This window comes from Passer domesticus, chromosome 3 (assembly GCF_036417665.1).
Source record: "Passer domesticus isolate bPasDom1 chromosome 3, bPasDom1.hap1, whole genome shotgun sequence".
Taxonomy (NCBI): Eukaryota; Metazoa; Chordata; class Aves; order Passeriformes; family Passeridae; genus Passer; species Passer domesticus.
In genome coordinates this window covers 121,735,802-121,755,453 of record NC_087476.1, presented here as the reverse complement: position 1 = coordinate 121,755,453, position 19,652 = coordinate 121,735,802, and the positions used below count along the sequence as shown (strand labels likewise).

Genomic DNA, 19,652 nt, shown 5'->3' with positions numbered 1-19,652 from the left:
AATCACACTTTGCCCCCTACATGAAGGATTTAAACACCAGCAAGATGATCAAGCACAAGTTGTGATGACTGCACAAGTGAACCATTTTTTCTTACAGACTGGACTTCTCAGAAAGAAATATCAGAATTCTATGGTTTATTATCCGAAATAGATTTAAACATTTTGGGAAAAAAAAAAAAGGTTTCAAACAAAAAACCCTGGAAATGAAGAGAGGCTAATCTGCCAAACAGCAAAACCATCAGCTGAGGTTAGAGAGGAGGCTGCATATGACAACAGCTTGCTGCATGTAGGGCAAAAATTGCAGATTAATTTCATTGTAACACTCCACAGAAGTGAGCTCTCATCTGAGGTGAGGAAGTATGCAAGGCTTTTCCAACTGTTAAAGACAAGGGCCGGTACAAATTAGGTAAGTATTCCTCTTTAGCATAGATAATCACAAAAAAAAGATGACATTTTAGTTTTTATTATTTCATATTTGGCCAGGACTTTTAAAGGAAGGACTTTTAAAGGAAACATCAAACATTCACTTTTCTGTAGGTCTAGAAAGGATTCAGTCTTCCCCCACCCCCACCTCCCATAGGATTTCTATTGGCCCTTATATTCACACTGCAAATTAGTTGGGAATAGCAGTATTTATACTAGATCAGCAACGTCTGGTTCTTATCCAAATGTTCCACCTAAAGAGGATGCCAGTTCTCATGGATTGGACAGCCCACCCTGCAGCATTCCTGAGAATTGTACAATATAATCTTGAAAGTCAGCAGAGTGGATTATCCACTTTTTTCTGGACTTGAACTTGTGACCTTAACAGTAGCACAGCAGAAAGCAAATGTGCTATGCACTTTGCCATAGTAACCTTCCATGTATTCTTTTCAACTTAAATACACACAATTGAAACAGCTACAATTTTGGAAAATTATGTACAAACCCTATATTTTTTTCTTTTTTGATTACATATAAATACAAATTAGCTATTCTTCTAAAAAGTGGTTATAATAGTAAATAAATACAAAATAAGAATCTGACCATTATACTTCATGTGCTGGGGTTAAACCCATATAAAATGTACAACTAAAATACATTTAAAATCTTTAAAGGAATATTTCTCTGATTAAAATATTTGTTTTCCCAACTTTTTCGTAGACATAAATATATTTTCAAAATAGTTGTGTTTTTTTTTCTTTCCATTTCATTACATAAATAAAGTCTTCATTGGGAAATATTAAAGTGTCAGCTATTTTTTTTTTTGCATTTGTCTAATATATTTGCTGTGTTAGCGGCACCCACAACCCTCCACAACCATATCTTGATAGTTCTTTAATACAACTTTTTCATTTTCATCAAGGTAGAGCATGGAAATAGCACTCAGTTCTGTCGGCACACAGCAAGCCTTGGGGATTTTGGAATTCACTGAATTGACCAAAGTCTGAACAATGGCATGGTTTGTTGAGTTTAGATGATCTGCCAGTGGAAAAGGACATTCCCCATGGCAGTAAAAGGCACTATACCCTGGCGGGGCAACAATCCAGTCATTCCACCCCACATCATTGAAGTCCACATACAACGGGTGCCTTTTGCAACTGTATTTGTGGCGTTTACGCTGTTTGTGTTTCGCTTGACGCTTTTCTCTTTTATGGAGCGGGTGTCCCTTGCCATCATGCCCAAACGTCACTAACAATGGCCTGAGCTGAGACCAGCTATCTTCATCCTGATGTAAAGACCTGCTAATCCTAACGTGCCTCTTGGAGGCACTGTTCTCTTTGTCCAAGTGAACCACCTCTACCACAAACCCATGATTAGGTTGTCCATGTGCAATCCACCTCAAAACAGCTGGCGTTACATCAAAACTTTCCCATTTACTTGCATTATGATGCACCAACCTGGTGTCCAAAAGTCTTGTGACAGGGTCCTTAGAGGTGGCTGTGGCTGGCTTTATAATTTCATAAATATTAATACGGTGATGGTAGCTGCTGTTGTTCTCAAAGGCTCCGTGCACCTGTTCCCGAAAAATCTGGAGTTCGGCTGAGGTGATAGACTCCTCATGAGGGATGGAAGTTAAATTAAAGAAGAAACGCCGTGCTGTTTTCCCACTCGTTTCTGGCAGTTCTTCCAAAACTTCTACTTTGATTAAACAGGGAAAACAAAAAGAAAGAGAAAAAAGGAAAAGAAATCAGAAACTGATACAAACAATTAAACCCCTTAAGACTGTCTGCTGATGGCAGCTTTCAAATGACAGCTACCACATGTGACACACAAGACCTGAAAGACTTTCAGGCAGAAAATTCTGTGTCCCTTGGTTTTTTGTTTGTGCAAGCATGTATAGCATGAAGTTCAAAATGCTTCATTCATTTTGCACATTGGATTGGATCCTGGTGGCCTTTGCCTTCCAGGTAGTTATCATTAGAAGCAAGAGCCACACAGCATTAACTTGGACTTCAAGGACACGAATAAAAATTCAAGCACTGGGGAATTATTAAAACTGGTGGAGGACTTTGGGTAACTGTTGCATTTCCGATTTTTTTCTAATACAGTTCTAACATCAATCCTTTAAAGTCCATGCTGAAAAACATTAGTCTGCAATTTAGGTGACCTAAAAATCTTGATGTATGGATTTTTGTGTGTTTAATCCCACACAAATCACGCATCAGCACCCATAGCAGTATTTTATGAAGCATGCCCCAATATTTACCCAAAAGGGTAAATAAAGAGCAGCAGGAAGATTCAACTGCTGAAATAAGGGTGGATGGAAAAGAGGTAATGAAACAAAGTCACCTCCAAACAAGAAGTTTGTAAAACCACCAAAACCAAATATCCAAGGAATCACTAAACTCCAGGCCATTCCCACCTTTGAGTAACAACAGAACAGAGCTTCAGAAGGAGTACAATATACCTAGGGTTGCTAAGTATATTGTTGCTACAGACATTAAGAAGTATTTCCCAAAATAAAACTCTCTCATGGTTTTTAACTTTGCTGCTAAACATACTGAAGGGGGAAAGAAATCACTTTCTAAGGGGGAGCCATAACTGCTATTAGCAGCTCTTAGTGGTGTAACCATTCTCCTTTGAATCCAATACAAATTTTTGCTAAGGTAAATCTCAGCTTTATGGTATTTCAGGACCAGACCAGTATTTGCTAATATGCAAATATTTTTGAATGGTCACAAGTGTTCTGCTCTCAAGAAATCACTAATGCAGCGAGAACTCAGAGAAAAAATGGGAGCCACACTGATTTTCTTCCAAATTTAAAAAAAAATTATAACACCGATTTTCTAACAAAATCCGCTTTTGCTGTAATCGTATGACGACTTCAAACTGCAGATTTTTACATTTGCCTAAACCTTATCAACTTTGCCCTTTCGACTCCTCTCTCACTCAGCCCCTTGCCCACAATCCTCGGGTTTAGCACCAACGACCCACGTGCTGGCTTTTCCCCATTAACTGCCAGATTTTTACTTCCCATGCAGGGAAAGGTGGATGAGGAGAGGTTGGATTTCACCATTCATCTTCCTCACGATAAGGCTTTCCACTAAACAGCACATCCACTTCTCAGAGGCCACCGCCTTTTAGAAACTTAAAAACTAATTAATATCTTTCCTCGACACAGTTTCACTCTAAAAGCAGGGAGAAAATGACTTTTCATTACTTCAGCAGCGGGGCCACTGCATGGCAGCACCGGAGAGCCGCAGCCGGGAGCAATTACAACCTGGGGAAACCTTCCCAAAAAAAAGCACGTGAGCGACACGCGCCCCGCGGGCCCGGGGAACGCCAGAGCCGCTGCTCCGGCCACGGGAGCCGGGAAATGCCCCCGGAGCCGCTGCCCCGGGGCTGCAGGCTGAGGCCTCGCGGGTGAGAGCCAAGCACGGCCACGGGGCTGTGGTTAGCCCGGGCTGCAGCGCTCCTCGACGGCAGCCCCGAGGATGTCGGACTGATTGTTTCACTGATCTCTCACGGGGATTAGACGGGGATTAGAAACCTCCGCAGCCGCACGTTAGGGAGCCTTCCCTGCGTTCTAGCCTCGCAGGACAGCGGCGATCTGTGGGAACGCTTAACGCGGAGTCGCGCTGGTTTAGCGAGAAAAGCCAATAAACCGGGAGCGCCCCGGCGGACGGACAGCGGGGAGAAGGGAGCTGGCAGAGCAAGAGCTCCGCGGCAGAGCCCGTCGGGCCCGCACCCGGCCGGGAGGTGCAGTGCGCGAACCCCGCGGTACCGGCGGGAGGAATCCGCCCCCCGCTCCTCCTCCGGCCCGGCCCTGCCCTCCCCTCCGCTCCCGCAGCCCGCGGAGCCCCCGCCCGCCCGTACCTTCGTGGTGGAAGCTGCGGACGGTGTTGGCGCGGCTGGCCGCCCGCTCCAGCGGGAAGCCCAGCGCCGCCGGCTGCCCCAGCTGCTGCCCCGCGTGCAGGCGGTAGAGGTCCAGCATGTAGGGCGGGATGACGACGTCCTTGCCGGGGCTGGGCCGCCGCTTCAGCCCGAACATGTGGAGCAGGCGCAGCTCGAACTCGCTGAGCAGGTCCTCGGGGCGCTGCGCGGCCGAGGCGGCGCGGCCCGGCTCGCTGAAGCGCCGCCGACCCACCTCTGGCATGAGCCCGGCCGCGCCGCCCAGCAGCGCCTGGCAGAGCAGCAGCGCCAGGAGCGAGCGGGTCACGGCAACCATGATCAACCTGCGCGGAGGAGGAGGAGGAGGCGATGGGAGCCAGTCAGCGCGGACACCGCGCCGGGGGAGGGGGGTGCGGGCGGGGACGGTCCGCAGGTGGGACCCAGCCCGGCGCCGGGCCATGGCCGGCCGAGCCCCCGCCGCGGACCGGCCGGCGGAGCCCCCCGAGGGGCCGCTTCAGGTGCGCGGCGGCACCGAAATCCCCGTGGCAGGAGATCAAAGGGAGCGAGGCGGGACGGGGGAGCGGAGCGGGGCGCTCCGCAACAAAGGAGCGCGGAGGTGAAGGGGAGGAGGGGACGCGGCCGGGGGCACCGCCGGGGCCGGGGCGCAGGTGTGCGCCGGGCCGGGCCTCCCGCCGCCGCGGCCGGCACCGCTCACCGGGAAGGGAAGGGGAGGGGAGGCTGCCCAGCAAAGCCAGCTCCCCTCTGCGCTCCGTCCCGACCCCCGGGCTTCCCCCCACACACCCCGCTGAGCCGAGCCGCGGGGGCTCGGGGCCGACTCCGCTTTCCCCGCAGCGGGGCAGCGGCTTCCCTCAGCGGAGGGAAAAGGAGAGCTGTTTTCCCTTAGCGGAGTGGAAGAAGGGGAAGGAGGAAAAGTACATATCCTGCTACGTCCTTAGCCAAACCCACAGGATGACATTCTCCCCCGTGAAACTTTGGGCTGGATTATTATAACAGTAATAATAGTTATGATTAGTGTCCCGTCCCCCCTCTCTCTTCCAGAGCGCTAGCACCTCCGCCGTGGCCCACGGAGTCATCCTGCGGAGAAGGCTTTCAGCGGATCTGCGAGCGCCGGAGCTATACCTGTGTGCAGCAGCAGGGGTTGTGTCTGCAGGAGGGTGTTCTGCTCTCGGGGTGTTTTTCCCGCATCACTTGGTGTTACTCCAAACTTCGCTGCTGCTCCTCTACAGCTGCCGAGCAGAAAACAGAAGTTCCCTGAAGTGCAGTCCGCCTCGGAAACATACTTTTTAGCAGCTGGTTGAGGAGGCAGAAGGCAAGTCCCAGCCAGGGAAAAAGCTTCTCCCTTTTAAAAGCAGCGATCGTGAAGTTGCTTCTTCTTCTTCCTCCTCCTCGCGTGTGTGTGCCTGCCCGTGAATGGGTCCCTACGTGTCTACGGAGTTAAAAGGCTCCTTTTCAAAAATGTCCTTTGCATCACGCTCATCAGACAGATAGACATTTACCGAGACTCCCGCAGCAACATCAAGATGAAGCTTGACTTGTCTCCGCTCCCTTAAAAAAGAAAGGAAAAAGGAGGGAGGAGGGTAAATAAAAGAAAAAAAAAAAAAAAAGGGGTGGGGAGCCGCCCGCCGCCGTCCCGCGTGGAGCGGCCGCGCTAGGGCAGCGTGCCGGGCTCCCCGCCGGCCCCGCACCGCACCATGGCCGGGGGTGGCCGCCCGCCGCCGCCGCCGGGGCTTTTTGTTGCGCGGCGATGTCACGACCCCGGAGGCTCGGGGGCCCGCGCCAATCACAGCCGCCCTGTGGGAGCGGGCTGCGGCCCCGCACGGCTTTTAAAGGAGACGCCGCCTCCCTCCCTCGCTCCTTCCCTCCCTCCTCCCTCGCCCGCTCCCTCCCTCGCCGCGGCTGCCGCCCGCGCCCGGGTCGCAGTGCCGCCGGGGCAGGGATGGGGCGGGCGGCTGTCCCGTTAAACTGTGGGACCGGCGGCCGATCCGCTGCGGGAACACCCCCGGCCCGGTGCCGCGTCCCGCTCCGCGCGGCCGTGGCGGAGCGGGACCGGGCCGAACAATGACCCATTGTACAGCCCGAGCGCTCCGCCGCCGCAAATCGGATTAACGCCGTGCCCCGGACTGCCGGGGTGGTAAGGTGCGAAGGTCACGTAAGGTACCGGGAGAATCCCGGTGCTTTAGAGCTACTTTTAAAATACATATATGTACTTATTTATTTTTCTCCCCCCACCAGAGCGTGGAGCTCGCTGCCCGAGCCAGGGGCGAGGGCTGGAAATCCGGGGGTTTCCTCGCTCTCCTCTCCGAAAGAGAAGCGCCCGGACTCGGGAGAAGTCTCCTCCCGCAGCGCTGCCGCGGCGCATCCGATGCGGGCGCAGCCCCGTGCGGGCGGAGGGGTTGGGCTGGGTGGTTTTTTTTAAGATGTGGCTGCCCTCCAGTGGTGGAACGGCGGCGGATCGCCGGCCCGGAGCGGCAGTCGCAGCTCGAACCGCCCGCCCGCGGCCCCGCACCTGCCCCGGGCCGAGCCGCGCTCCCCGCGGGGCCGGGGCCCGCCCGTGCCCGCTGCAGCCTCCGCGGCTGTGGCAGCGCCCGTGCGGCGGGACAGCGGTGGCACGGGGCGAGAAGGCGGCTCCGTGCCCAGCGCGACTGGGCTCCCAATCCAACTGCATCCCTTGATCCCTGTCCTGACGCTGGAAATCTCCTGACACAACGAGCAACTCGCGAGCAGGGCTGTGTCCTTTGCCCCATCTCTTGTTTGTGTGCCTGGGCTCTGCGGTAGGGCCAGGCCTTGCATAGGTATGCGATACCTAGCAATTTAGGGTCCTCATCAAAGCCAAAGCCATCAGCACACCATCATTAGCCGGGGTCCTGCTGCCTTCCCGGCAAGGCAAGTGCTCTGTGCTCCACCTCCTCTTCCCAATATCTCTCAGGGGCTTCATTTGCAAAAGGCACGGCCAGCCTGTGACACCTTGAATTACTGCGGAGGAGGACTGAAAGCAATAACAACTGAGACAGCTCCATTACCAGCTCCTCCTTTGGGAGCGGCCTTTTCCCTCCATCTTACTCCTTCTTAGTGTAGGAAGGACACCGCTTTGAGACAGGAATTAGCACTTTTGGGCTGGAATAATTCCTCCTGTGGACCTACTTCCCTTGGCTTCCCTATCGTGACTCCCTCAATTTCCATGAACATCCCCCCAGGATGAGCAGCTCACCCAGGGAGGTACATGGCAGCAAAACAAACCACCCAGGGCTGCACCAGAGTAATTAAAGAGCTGCTAAAGCTCCTTCACGGCAGCAGCTCCCAACACTCGCTAACCTGATTTTCACTCATGCCGTGCACACAGTGGGAGAGGGGACACCGAGCAAGGTGAAATCCCTCAAAAGTTGAGTTCTTTCTCCCTTGCATTCCAGTGCAGATAATGTTTAATTTTATGACTTCCTGCAAGTCTTTAGCATGAACTGAAAGTTCGTGCAGTATGACTTCAGGGTATGCCAATTATGTAAATCAGCACTAAAATAACAATGGCAATGTAGTTTACACACCACTGACATTAAATGAGCACTTCAACTTCTAATTGCCATTCCAGTTCAATCTTAGTGGGTCATGCCAGGAAAAAGTCATTTCTTGCCTCAACACTGAGTGCCTGTGCCTGGAGCACGGGCTCTGGTGTATGCCCAGCACAGCGTTATCTCCAGGAGCTCTCTGCATTAGGATAAGGAGCCTTAGAAGGGAGAAACGTCTTTGTGGTTGCTCTGAAGGCCTGCATACACTCTGATCTGATAACAACAGGGTCTTGTACGTTTGCCCCTCTCTGATTTTAAGTCTAGATAAGCTCTCAGACACTTCTCTTGGCCATAAAACACCTTGCCTTTATACTTTGTCATGTCTCAATCTATTTTGATCTGGAGCTGCTGGGGCAGCAACTCTGCCTTCCAATCTGTTTCCTTGAGGGCCCAAAAACAACAGGGAAACACCAATAACACATTCTGAGTGCACTGGCACCCAACCTTCCCCACAGAACGGTTTCTCACTGAGGCAGAATCCAGGAATATGAAGGAAAAATTAAAAGGCGTTATCCCTGAAGGTTTGGTTGTGGTCTGTGTCTCAGCACGAAGACTGACTAAATGCTGCCCCAGCCCCAGCACAGCTGAGCTCCCCAGCTGAGAAGCATCTTCATGATTACAGAGAGAACTGGAGACAGGTGGATTTAGGTCTAATGAACGGGAGGCAAACACGCCTGGATGTGCCCACCCAGACTCCAGCTCCACAAACCAGCCCTTGTCCCCTTCCCACCCCTAGAGCTGTGCAGCAGCACACTTGAGATAAAGAAACTAAAGCTAAACCACTGCATTTCCTGCAGCTGAAATTCCTCACAAGCTCTGTGAAAATGAGTTGGGTCTGACAGCAGCTAAATATCCAGCCCCATCCAGGTGGGCTCCTGCGGTGCCACTGCATTTTACAGAGTTATTTCAAGAGCAATCCTGTTCTTCAGCCCAAGCCCTGCCAGAGAGACAAACCACCATTTACACTGAAAAGATCAGTGTTAGTAAAGCTGACTGTGCATATTTGTTAATCTCCTTTGTGAAATTTCACTTCTCCCCCACAAACTCCACAAATTCATTTATTTCTTCTTTACCACATGCACTCCTTTTTTGCCTTTTGTCTTTTTTTTTTTTTGGGGGGGGGTGCAGGTGTTTAGCCAGTAAGTACTCAATTAGTGGCACCTGCTGCTAATGTTTCAGATCCAGGTGTTCCTTGCTGGGACCCAAACACAGCTGATAGAGATCAACTTCAGGTGTTGTTGGGTTTTCTTTGTAAAAAGGTGGAAAAGTATCCAAATAAGGATGTGTCTTACAACAAGGAGAGAGTCCTTTTTTCAGGGTAGACAGGAAAGAAGAAAATATTTTCTTCCCTCAGAATTTTTCTTACAAGTCCTGTACAAAATCACATTTATACACTGCCACAATGTAGTGTCTTTTTCCCCGACTTGGTTACACTGCAACCAGCTCTGCTGGTGGCTGTGGGCAGGAGACCTCAGCTGGAGGACCTAGATGAGAAAGGCTCCCTGGGGTCTGTGACCACAGCTTGCAATCCTTAACAAAATAGCCTAAATTCTGGTCTGGTTAGAGACACAAGCCTGCAGAAGCACTTGCATCACTCCGTGCACAGTGATACTCAACATTTTACTACTGGCACCAGCAGCCCCTGTGACCAACACGGAACATTTTTGAGATTCCCGGTTTAGACCACTGTCCCCTGGATATGATAAGTATGTGAGATATGAAATGTTAATGGTAGTGAGCTGCTTTTTTTTTAATGGTTTTTGCACGTTTCAGTGAATAAACCTCTTGATAAAAGTCTGTGCTGAAGTATGAAACATGTACACAGTACAGCATCAAATGTGAGCAGGGCGACGCCGAAAATGAGTTAAGATGTGTTAGTGATGGTGAGGTTTTGCCTTCGTAATGGGTAGAGATTATCTGAAAGCTTTTCTTTTCCTGAGCTGTGCTTCCTGTTGGCATTTGTGTGAATATGATGTGTGGCCATTCTTTAAAATATTACTTAATACTGTTTTCCAAAGACACGTTTGCCTTTTGGTGGTTTGTCTTTTAACATCTATCAACTGGCTCTGCCTGTCTCCTGTTCTGTGAAGGATGGATTCTCACCTGAGAAGATAATTTACAAGAAGGTGATTTGTTTGTGAAGAGAGGAAAGGCAGCTTATTCAGAAATGTCTATTTCTTTTTTATTCACCTTTGCTGAAATCTGGCAGCTCTTCAAAGCTGTTGCTCTGTTTCACAGTGAGTCTCAATTTCATTCATCAAATCTCAGCTTGCTTTCCGTCATAGTGGCAGGGAAATTGGAATTTATCAGGAAATACAACGCAGACCCAGGATTTTCTCAATTTCCAGTATGTCTCCACTCCTAGTGAACAATAGCAGTTGCTCCCAGCTCTGTTACATCTGCAAATACAGGCTGCAGCAATCAGTTCATGTGGCTGTGCAGCTTTGAAACTGCAAGACAAATTCCTACAATTTGTAATAAAATTACTGGTGGAAGAGGAAAAGGGGAGGCTAATGTAATAACCTCTTTTTTTAAAGTGTTTTTGTTTTTCCTTTGATGCTGCAAAGTTCCAGATTTCAAACCCCAGCATTTGACCTGTGGCTTTTATCATGAAGAGGTGAAAATGCCACAACACCTCGGTACCACCTGGAGAACAATCATCACTGGACAGATTCTGAGGCAGTGGCACCACTGACGCAGGTTTAATTCCATGCAGTGGGAACAGTCACAGACAAGGGCAATTCAGTCGGCCCTGAGCTGATTCAGAAGATGCCAGCTCTCTTCCCAGCAAAAGGAGTGTCCTTTTACTTTCCACAGTGCCTTGGTTTCCCCACTGTGGAAATGGGATGATCATGCTGACCCTCGCTTGTAAGTTCCTGCAAGACCTTCAAGTGAAGGCACTAAGGGGGTTAGTCACTGCAATTGTTTGGGGTTAAATATTAGGTTAATAATAATCTCAAATATCTGGGATCCTAAATCTTGCCTCAAAGACAGTGGCAAAGTTCTTACTTGTTTTGGTGGTATGGGCTTACATGTTTAAGCAATGAAGAGACAGGGATGCCAACTCTTCTGGTCAGAAGATTTGGAGCAAAGCGGGATTTTTTAATTATATAAGTCTTGTTAGGAAGACAATGAGGTGAGGGTGTTCTCCCACAAGAAAGGGAAATGGCTGCGTCATAGATGGTCCACTTCAAGAGCTTATAATTTCATCACTGTAGAGATGACGTCAAGCAAAATGGAGGATAAAATAAAGTTACGCATATTGTCTTAAGAAGTGCATATTTTAGCAGTGAAACTGGATAATGTTTTGCAATTAAAATAAAATAAAGGCAAGCGTGACGTTCTGTTTAAGCAGCTTGTGTGTATGAAGGCTTTATTGTAGCTGCAGATTTAGGGCATATGAAAAGGTTTTCTGTGCTCAGTTGCAGGATGAAAACCATTGCATCATCGGGCATTCTTGTTCTCTAACACTCCTTTGCCTTGATAGTGAATGCTTGCAATTTTATTTTCTGCTGTAAAGTCATGTTTGCTCAGGTCATTATCATTCCAATTTTTGAATATCCTCTCAGGAGCGGGCAGAAGTACAGAGAGCAATAGTGAGGATTTGTGCCTGCTCAGTGGCATGTGCTGGGCACAAGTGCCCAGCAGCTGCACCTGCCTCACGCTGGCAGCAAAGCCCCTGGCGAGCTGCTCTCAATCCCATCCCTTGTTCCCAGCCTCCAGAGGGGCTCCGATGGGCACAGGTCCCCATTCAGACATCACCATGGAACTTCTATCTGGGAGCCTGTTTGCTTGTGTGCTGCAGAATCTGCTGGCTGGGAGGGCCTTAGGAGAACAGCATCCTTTGTTCCCAGGCTCGTGTCTGCTCCAGCACATTCCAGATTGCAGGGACTAATTATTAGCAGCACACATTCAACTGCTTCAAGGTACTGTTTATCCTCAGAACATTGGAGTTATGGAGTCATAGTCAGAGTCAGCTCCCTGTGTCCAGCCTCCACACTCCTTTCCAAGGGGAGGAATGTCCACTGTCTCCATTTTACAGAAGGAAAGAGGGGCAGAGACCAGAAAAAGGCTATTTTCACTGAGAGGTACACAGGGGCCCAAAGACCTGTGGAGGTCACACTCACATTTTCAACAATGCATTTAGCAGGTTAGACACAGTCTTTGGGTTAAAATTCCTAAACTTCAAGTGAGGTGTTCAGTACTCAGCTCATGAAGGCACTTTTTAAAAGCCTGATACTGACCCTCTTACCCAGTAGTTTCCTGACAAATTCCTGCAGTGCCTTGTCCACAGCTCTTACTGCAACCCATAAATCCTAGCAGGAATATGATAATCCCATCCAACTGCAGAGAAAAGCTCTGCTGTGGTAAGAGTCTATTTACACAGAAGAGAAAGGGTTTTTTACAGCCTTGGTCAGGATAACAAAGGTCAGGGTACCCAGGTACAGATTGGTTCCCTAGGAGAGGGACACACTGAATTCCCCCATTTGCTGTGCCATCACCTCCTCCCTTTGCTGTTTCCCAGGCCCCACTGCAGGATGGGTGCTGTGCAGCCAGTCTGCTCAGCACTGTTTGTATTCCTTAACACTGTAACTGCCCTCCCTCAGCACACCATGGCTTCCTGCTTTTCTCTGGTATTTGCAGTGACCTATCTCCCCTCACTTCATGTGCTCATTAAAGTAAGCACACCCATCAGTCTGTTCAGGATTAGCCTGGAAAAGCAGTGCCATAGAACATCCACGATGTGCAGCATTGTCCAGTTACTAATTCCATTATTCCCATCAATTCTGCTTTCTCTCCCTGGACTTTGGCAGCCTGGGTGTTGTGTTACTGTAGGAGATTTGCCCTTCCTTACATTTTCTGCTTCCTCTCCAGTATTCAGGCAGAGGCTCAGTAAACATTCACATCCACTTCAGGTGGGTGCACTAAATATTGCATACATTCCTTTAGTCAGCTGTGGAATAACTGCTTTCAAATAAACCAAAATACTAAACAAACAAACCAGCTGGGGAAGCACGGAATAAACCTCATTTGCTCCATACCTCAGACTGCCTCCCTTGCTTTCTGCTTCCCTTTGTACATCCCAAACTTCTGCATAAGCCCTGACAGCCAATGGGTTTCAAAAAGGAGCTGCCCCAAAATTCCTCCTGCCCCTCTTTGCCAGAAAGGGCAGCCAGCACTTGAAGCAGGAAAGAAGTAAGATCACCACAAGCCCCAAATTAATACCTTAAATCATTTTAAACAAACTATAAGTCCTGGTTCAGGTGCTCACACAGCCTAGGAAGAATCCTGAGGACCTGAAGCTCAAGTTTGTGAATAAATCCTTGGAAAATCAGAGCTGCTCTCTCCATACCAGTGGAAAATTGAAAATCCAAGTTGTGCAATCTCATGTGACATTCATTTCTGCAGCTGGTGGGAAAATAGTTTCCTTACAAAATAAACTTAATAAAAAGTAGACTGTTTTGTATATCTTTTTTCCCCCCTAAGCAACTTCTAAAATGTCAGACATTAATTTTGAGGAACTGTGATAGATTAAAAAAATACACTACTGAAATAATATGTCAATATTATTTTTTCCTTTCTTCCCTTCATTCATTTACAATATTGGACACGTTCTGATAAAACAAGCTCAATTTTCCAGCTCTAAAACTATGAAAAAGCTTTTCTATGAACTCTCCAAAGGAATATCTACTTATATGATAAAACAAAGTTTTATTCCTCTTAAGATGAAGTGAAATCACTGCTATCCCAGCTGAATGTCATTAGCTCTGTGGCTTTCCCAAAACCCCATGTGGAAAGGAGGCTCCTGAGCTGCCACATGAACATCACTTAAATTTTTACGCTTTTGAACTTTTAACATTTTTAAGCAGAGCAGCAGGTTAGCAGGACTATCACCACTGGGTTCAGGGAAATAGTATTTTCCAATGTTCTTCAAGAGAGGAATAACTGCTCCTCCTAAATGCTACTGATAAAAGCATTTCTAATACCATTACTGTGATATAAACAATGTAATAAAACCAGAAAAAGATACATAACTCCCCTGAATGAGGAGTCTCTAGGGCTTTTCTCTTATTTTAATATTTCCCATCCTAAGAGTAGAAGAAACCACAGCAACAAATCCCATCTTAAGGGGGAAGAGAAAACCCCAAGTTACCTGTGGGAAGTGTTCAAGGCCAGGCTGGATGGGGCTTGGATCAGCCTGGTTAGTGGGATGTGTCCCTGTCCATGGCAGGGGCTGGAGCTGGATGATCTTTAAGGTGCCTTCCAAGGGAGGGAATCTCTGTCTCACCCTTGCCAAGCCATGGGCACGTGGAGCTTGGCACCTGCAGCTTGGAGGAGTGCAGCCACCCTGCTGTGCTGAGGAAGGCAAGGACTTCCAGCCAGAATGGGCATGCAGGGGGCAGAGTGCCTCCAGTTTCTTCCCAGGTTAGTGAAACTGCAACTTTTCCTTCACCTGTGTGGAGAACATCATTACACCCACGTTAAACAGAACTGCAGGTGCAGCAATAGCAGTGATCTGTCATGTCACTGCCCAGTCTCAGTGTACCTTGTGCCTGCTTCCTTCTCTTCCCACAGCTCCATGCTCCTCGTGAGCCCACTGCGTTTTCAAAGCAAAACCCTCTTCTTCCAAAGCCCAGGGCCAAATTCCATGGGAGCAAACTAAACCCACAGCTCTGTTTGTATCTCTTCCTCTGAGGCTACATCTCTACTAGCAAATCCAGAGTGCCTGGGAACATTCCTGGGCACGGAGGCCAGCTGGCATGGAAAAGCCTGCTTCACTGCTGCCTTCCTCAGCAGGATGGCTGCTTGGGGATGGTCCCAGGGAGGTTGGACAGTAAGAAACCACCTGGCAGAGAGCTTCCTGCTGGCCCAAAGGCACCCGGGGTGTCCTGACAGCCCCACGACCCCAGTGCCCCCAGGCACTGCAGGGTGGACAATGAGGTGCTCCCGAGGCCATGCCCACCTCTGCCTGCCCAGAGGATGCAGGAGCTGGGTGAAGGCTGTCACCACCTCAGTCACCTGCTGGGGATTTCACCCAGAGCTGAGCACACTTTTATCTGCACAGGAGCTGTTGATAAAAGGTGCCCAGAGGGGAAACCACTTGAAAGCAGAGCTGTGGTGGTGCAGAGAGCAGCTCTGGGGCAGGCTGAGGTGGGATCCCAGGGAGCCAGAGCTGTGGGCAGGTGAGAGGGCTCCTGAACACCCACAGGGGCTGAGAGGTATGAGGTGAGAGGATTCCCAAAGCCCCAGTGCTCAGCCATTCCCACAGAGGGGCTGAGGGTGTTTTCACAAACTGTGCAGAGGTTTGGCAGGAGCACTGGAGCTCTGCACTGGCACACCCGTGGCAAGCAGCACAGCAGAGCTCTGCATTGTTTGAGCCACAGGCTGGTCCCAGCTGGCAGCCAGCTTTGACTGGCATTCTCTGCATCGAGGTGACACCTACAGCCATAAACCCTGTCTTGGCTGCAGAGAGCAGGGAAAGGGATCACCTTTTCCTCCCACATCCCACTGAGGGCCTCCTCCACTTCTCACACCCAACCATTCCCTACCTCAGGTCTCTCCAAGTTCGGATGAAACTTCTCCAGACATTTGAGCTGACTCTGACTGTTTTCTCTGGGTTAGGGAGCAACTGTACATGCTGCTCTGCTGGCAGGTGGAAGGGAGGAAGCAGCTCCAGGGAGAGGAGCAGGGATGTTTGGCAGAAAGTGCTGCTGCCAGGTGAGAATGAGTGACCAATACCTCTTTGGGCAGGTTTTTATCTGTTTTGTTTTCCTTTTAAAAGTGATGAATGTGAAGATGTTTTTATTCAGTTCACCAGACCCACAAATGCTCCCAAAAGCAATCTGTCCTAGCGACAATTATTCAATCAAACCTCAACTTGGTTTTATTCCTTCACTATCAAGCCATAAATTGGGCAGGAGGTATCAGGGTTTCTGCACAACCACAGCAAAGCCACTTCTCCCATCCACGCTGCAGTTTGATAACCCCTTGTTTGGATCCAGACTTGGCATTTCCCATGGCTAATTTATTCCAAAGGTGAAGGACCCTTCCCTTCTTGCTGCATCTGCCCTCTGTTCAGCACAGGAACTTTCTGAAGCCAGCCTGGTGCCATGAACAGTCCCAAACAACACAGCTGATCAATGCCCAGGCTGCCACCCTCCCTCCCAGCAGATCCCCCCTTCCAGTCCCTCCCAGCAGATCCCTCCTTCCCACCATCCCTCCCAGCAGATCCCCCCTTCCAGTCCCTCCCAGCAGATCCCTCCTTCCAGTCCCTCCCAGCAGATCCCCCCTTCCAGTCCCTCCCAGCAGATCCCCCCTTCCAGTCCCTCCCAGCAGATCCCTCCTTCCCAGCCTGCTCCCTCTCTGCTGCCCCAAACAGGTTCAAAGAGCTGGTTTGTCTGAAAAGTAAAACCTTCTTGGAGCACATGCACAGCACTTTGCTCGGTGGGCTCCTGATCAAGGCGGGAATTTCCACATTACAAATATATCCTTTCCTTTAAATACAATGTAAATTCATTTAACAGGTAAAGGTCAGTTCAAATCTTTACCTTGTAAACCAACATTTAAAAATCTCTAGGAGCCACGTTCCCTTCCCTGCCACAGCTGAAGTAGCTAATGTTTCAGCTAACCTTTTGTTCAAAATCAAATGAGGTTCACATTAGGCCCACAAAAGGAAATCGTGACTGATGATCTGGCCTGCACAACTACAATTCTTTTAGTAGCAAAAATATTTTGTAAGTTCATTTATTATTGAGATCAAGCAATGAGTTTGGAGCTACATAAAATGGTTCCAATTAGATTCAAGTAATTGCCATTTTGAGTGAACATAAGCTTTTCTGGATAAAAAAAAAGGGGCAATAAAAGCTCAAGTATATTTAAGCCTTCATAGTTTTTTGTATTTTTTTCATTCTCTTTTTTCTTTTATTGTAAGAGAGATGCACACACAGGAATGGGGGGAGGAGCAACAAGGATGTATGAAAAAAGAGGAGTGATTTTCCCAAGCTGATTTCCTGGGTGACCCAGTCTCCCTGGGAATCTGCCCATGTGATCTGCACCAACTGGATCAGCAGCAGCACGAGAATCCAGAGCTTCCACCATGCCATAAGTGGCAAAGCCAGCAAAGCACAAATTTCAGAATCTCACCACAGAGATTCTTAGGAGGACCATGAGTGATCAAGGAGTTATTGGTGAGAAAGAGAAGATGAATTATTCTGATTTTATTGCCCAAATGTCATCATTAGATATTTAATCTCCTGTGCCACCCAAAAAAAAAAAAAAGTTCACTACAGCCTCTAACAGTGATTTAATGTCTAGAGTGTAATTTGCTCCTAATTACAATCAGATCGTAATTCCAGATTTACATTTTTGTATAGCTTCTTTTGGGTCTGAATATGGAATAGTGTGACACAGAACAGTTTTTGCTTTGTTTGCAGCTTTTTAGTGTTTCCATCTGAAGTCCTGGAGAGGAATAGGAAGCCAAAATCCAGTGAACTTGTAAAGCTCAGCTGGAACTGTGGCTACTGAACCTCGCTGAAGACCTCCTCCTTCCTAAAAACAGTTGTTACAGTACCTTGGTATTTCTGGGACTCGTCCCAGATTGAACATGACAAAATGCCAGGATCTTTTCCTCAAAGACAGGCTCCATGATCCCCATGGGGGCTCTAGCTTTAAACTGTCTCCTAACTTTGTAAATATTTTTCCTTAACAATGGTTCAAGAACAAAAGGTTTAGCAGGCAGGAAATGTCAATATTTGGTTTTGATGAGGAACAAGTGTCTCCTTTCTCTGACTTATAAAAGATTGTCTTTTACAAGCAGTTCTGCCAAGAAAGCAGAGGAGCACTGGAGTGCCAAGGCAGGTAAGCACAGCCACCCAAAGCACTGCTCTGGGAACTTCTACTTCATTAAAGATGTACAGAAACTAATTTTTCACTAGAGAAACCCATTTAGCAAATATTTCCCTGAACTTGGGAATGACAAATTCAGACTGCTCTGCAGTAAACCCTCAATTACCTTCAATAACAAAGAGGGACCCCCTTTGAAACAGGCTGAACAGGACCACTGCACATATTTTGACCATGTGAGGGGTGTGATGACCCCTCTTCTTTTTTGAGATTGATTCAAATACACAAACAAACAAAGGCAAACCATGCATTTTGCCTTTGTCTGCTTAGAAGAAGTCAGTACCCTAAATAGTGGATGGAGAATGGAGAACCCATTGCCCCTCATTAGTGGGAATTGAGGCACAGGGAGGTTTAAATGACATTTTCTCATGGATTAATGTCATTTTGTTGTCCCTTTTTATGCAGAAAAAAGGAGGCTCTAAATGCACTTGGCTGTCTGCTCCACCACAGTTCAAGTCAACTGACTGTGCTGGGGAGTCTCAAATGTTTTCTTTCCTCATAAATTACCTTCATTAGCTATGTAAATAGAACCCTAATGAGATACTAATTAGCTGTTAAGATTTCGATCTCAAATAACACAAACAGTTGTGCTGTAACCATCTGTTTGTGTTTGCCAACTTGCAAGCACGTGCCACCAAGCTGCCAACCCCACGGGCTGCTGCCCTGGCTGCTGCTGCCCCAGCCTAAGGTGGGTGCTGGAGGTCGGGGTTGGGGTCAACACCCCCAGCTTGCTCCTCAAGCTCCTGTGCCTGCTCCTAAAGTATTTGGGAGGCTGCACCCTCAGATCAGCTCGTTTGTCCTTGCTTCTCAGGCTACAGGAAGTTTTCTTTATTCATTTTATTGGGAGAATTGAAGGAGTACTCCCAATAGGGAGTTGGTGGACTGCCTAAAGGAGGATTTCACAGAATCACAGCATAATTGGGGTTGGAAGGGAGCTGTGAAGGTCGTTCAGTCCAGCCCCCCTGCAATGAGCAGGGACATCTTCAATTGCATCAGGTTGCTCAGAGCCTCATCAGCCTCACCTTGACTCTGTCCAGGGATGGAACATCTACCACCCCTCTGGGCAACCTGTGCCAGTCTTTCACCCCCTCATCATTAAAAAAAATTTCTTCCTTATACCTAATGTACATCTACCATCCTTTAGTTTAAAACCATTACCTTATCACTATGGGTCCTACTAAAAAAATCTGTCCCCATATGTCTTATAAGCCCACTTTAAGTGAAGGGCTGAACAACCCCAACTCTGCCCAGCCCTCTGACTGCCTTTGTAGCCCTAAATTTTTCACTGGTACCAACACAAGCAAAATTAGAGAGCCCAGCAGGAGCTGACATGGATGTCTATCTCGCTAAAATGAAGTATCAATAACCTAGCTCACACTTGATGAAAGAGCCAGTCTGAATTATTTACTGTATGTCATACTTCAGGTTTTCATTTCAATATATGGTGAGATGTACAATAAATTATTCAGCAGCATGGCAAATTAAAATGCAGTTTCAAACCCCATTGTATTTTCTACTCTTAGGTTAACAGTCCAGTTCACAGTGATTGCTTGCTAATCTATTTTTGCAAAGGGTTTTTCAAGCAGAGAGGCACAGAGGCACACAAGTTTTCCATTGCAGCAAATCTTATCCAGCTTGAATCATTTAACAGCCCATCCTCCTTGAGATACACTAATGAAATACAGCTTGGGCAAGAGGGTCAAATGTACCTGCAGCAGCTTGGCCCAGGAGCCAGCAGTTTGTCTGCTCCAGCTTTTCCTTTGCAAGGGTGCAGGGCTCTTGTCCTCTCACTTATGTTATTCTTCTGGGTGCCAAACAGCTTCTTAGAGATATTTTATTTTACTTTGTAACTTC

At 48.2% G+C, this 19,652-nt stretch overlaps 1 protein-coding gene and 1 long non-coding RNA gene across 15 annotated transcripts in view; one reads left to right on the top strand and one right to left on the bottom strand.

The window, feature by feature from the left end:
* The window catches only part of BMP2 (bone morphogenetic protein 2), a 272,416-nt gene that overhangs the window by 83,476 nt on the left and 169,288 nt on the right, over positions 1-19,652 (bottom strand). For 5 of the 14 annotated variants that reach the window (XM_064415674.1, XM_064415681.1, XM_064415677.1 and 2 more), the window contains exons 3-6: positions 14,050-14,349; positions 5,455-5,880; positions 4,300-4,658; positions 119-2,118 (exon numbers count right to left, since the gene is read on the bottom strand). In XM_064415674.1, coding sequence (XP_064271744.1) covers positions 1,274-2,118; positions 4,300-4,651 — 1,197 coding nt within the window. In that variant the 5' untranslated portion in view covers positions 4,652-4,658; positions 5,455-5,880; positions 14,050-14,349 and the 3' untranslated portion in view covers positions 119-1,273. The other 9 variants (XR_010359703.1, XM_064415687.1, XM_064415686.1 and 6 more) reach the window with 6 other exon arrangements.
* On the top strand, positions 4,686-5,651 carry LOC135297773 (uncharacterized). The gene is made up of 2 exons (XR_010359718.1): positions 4,686-4,832; positions 5,374-5,651. It is a non-coding gene; the product is annotated as an uncharacterized LOC135297773 (long non-coding RNA).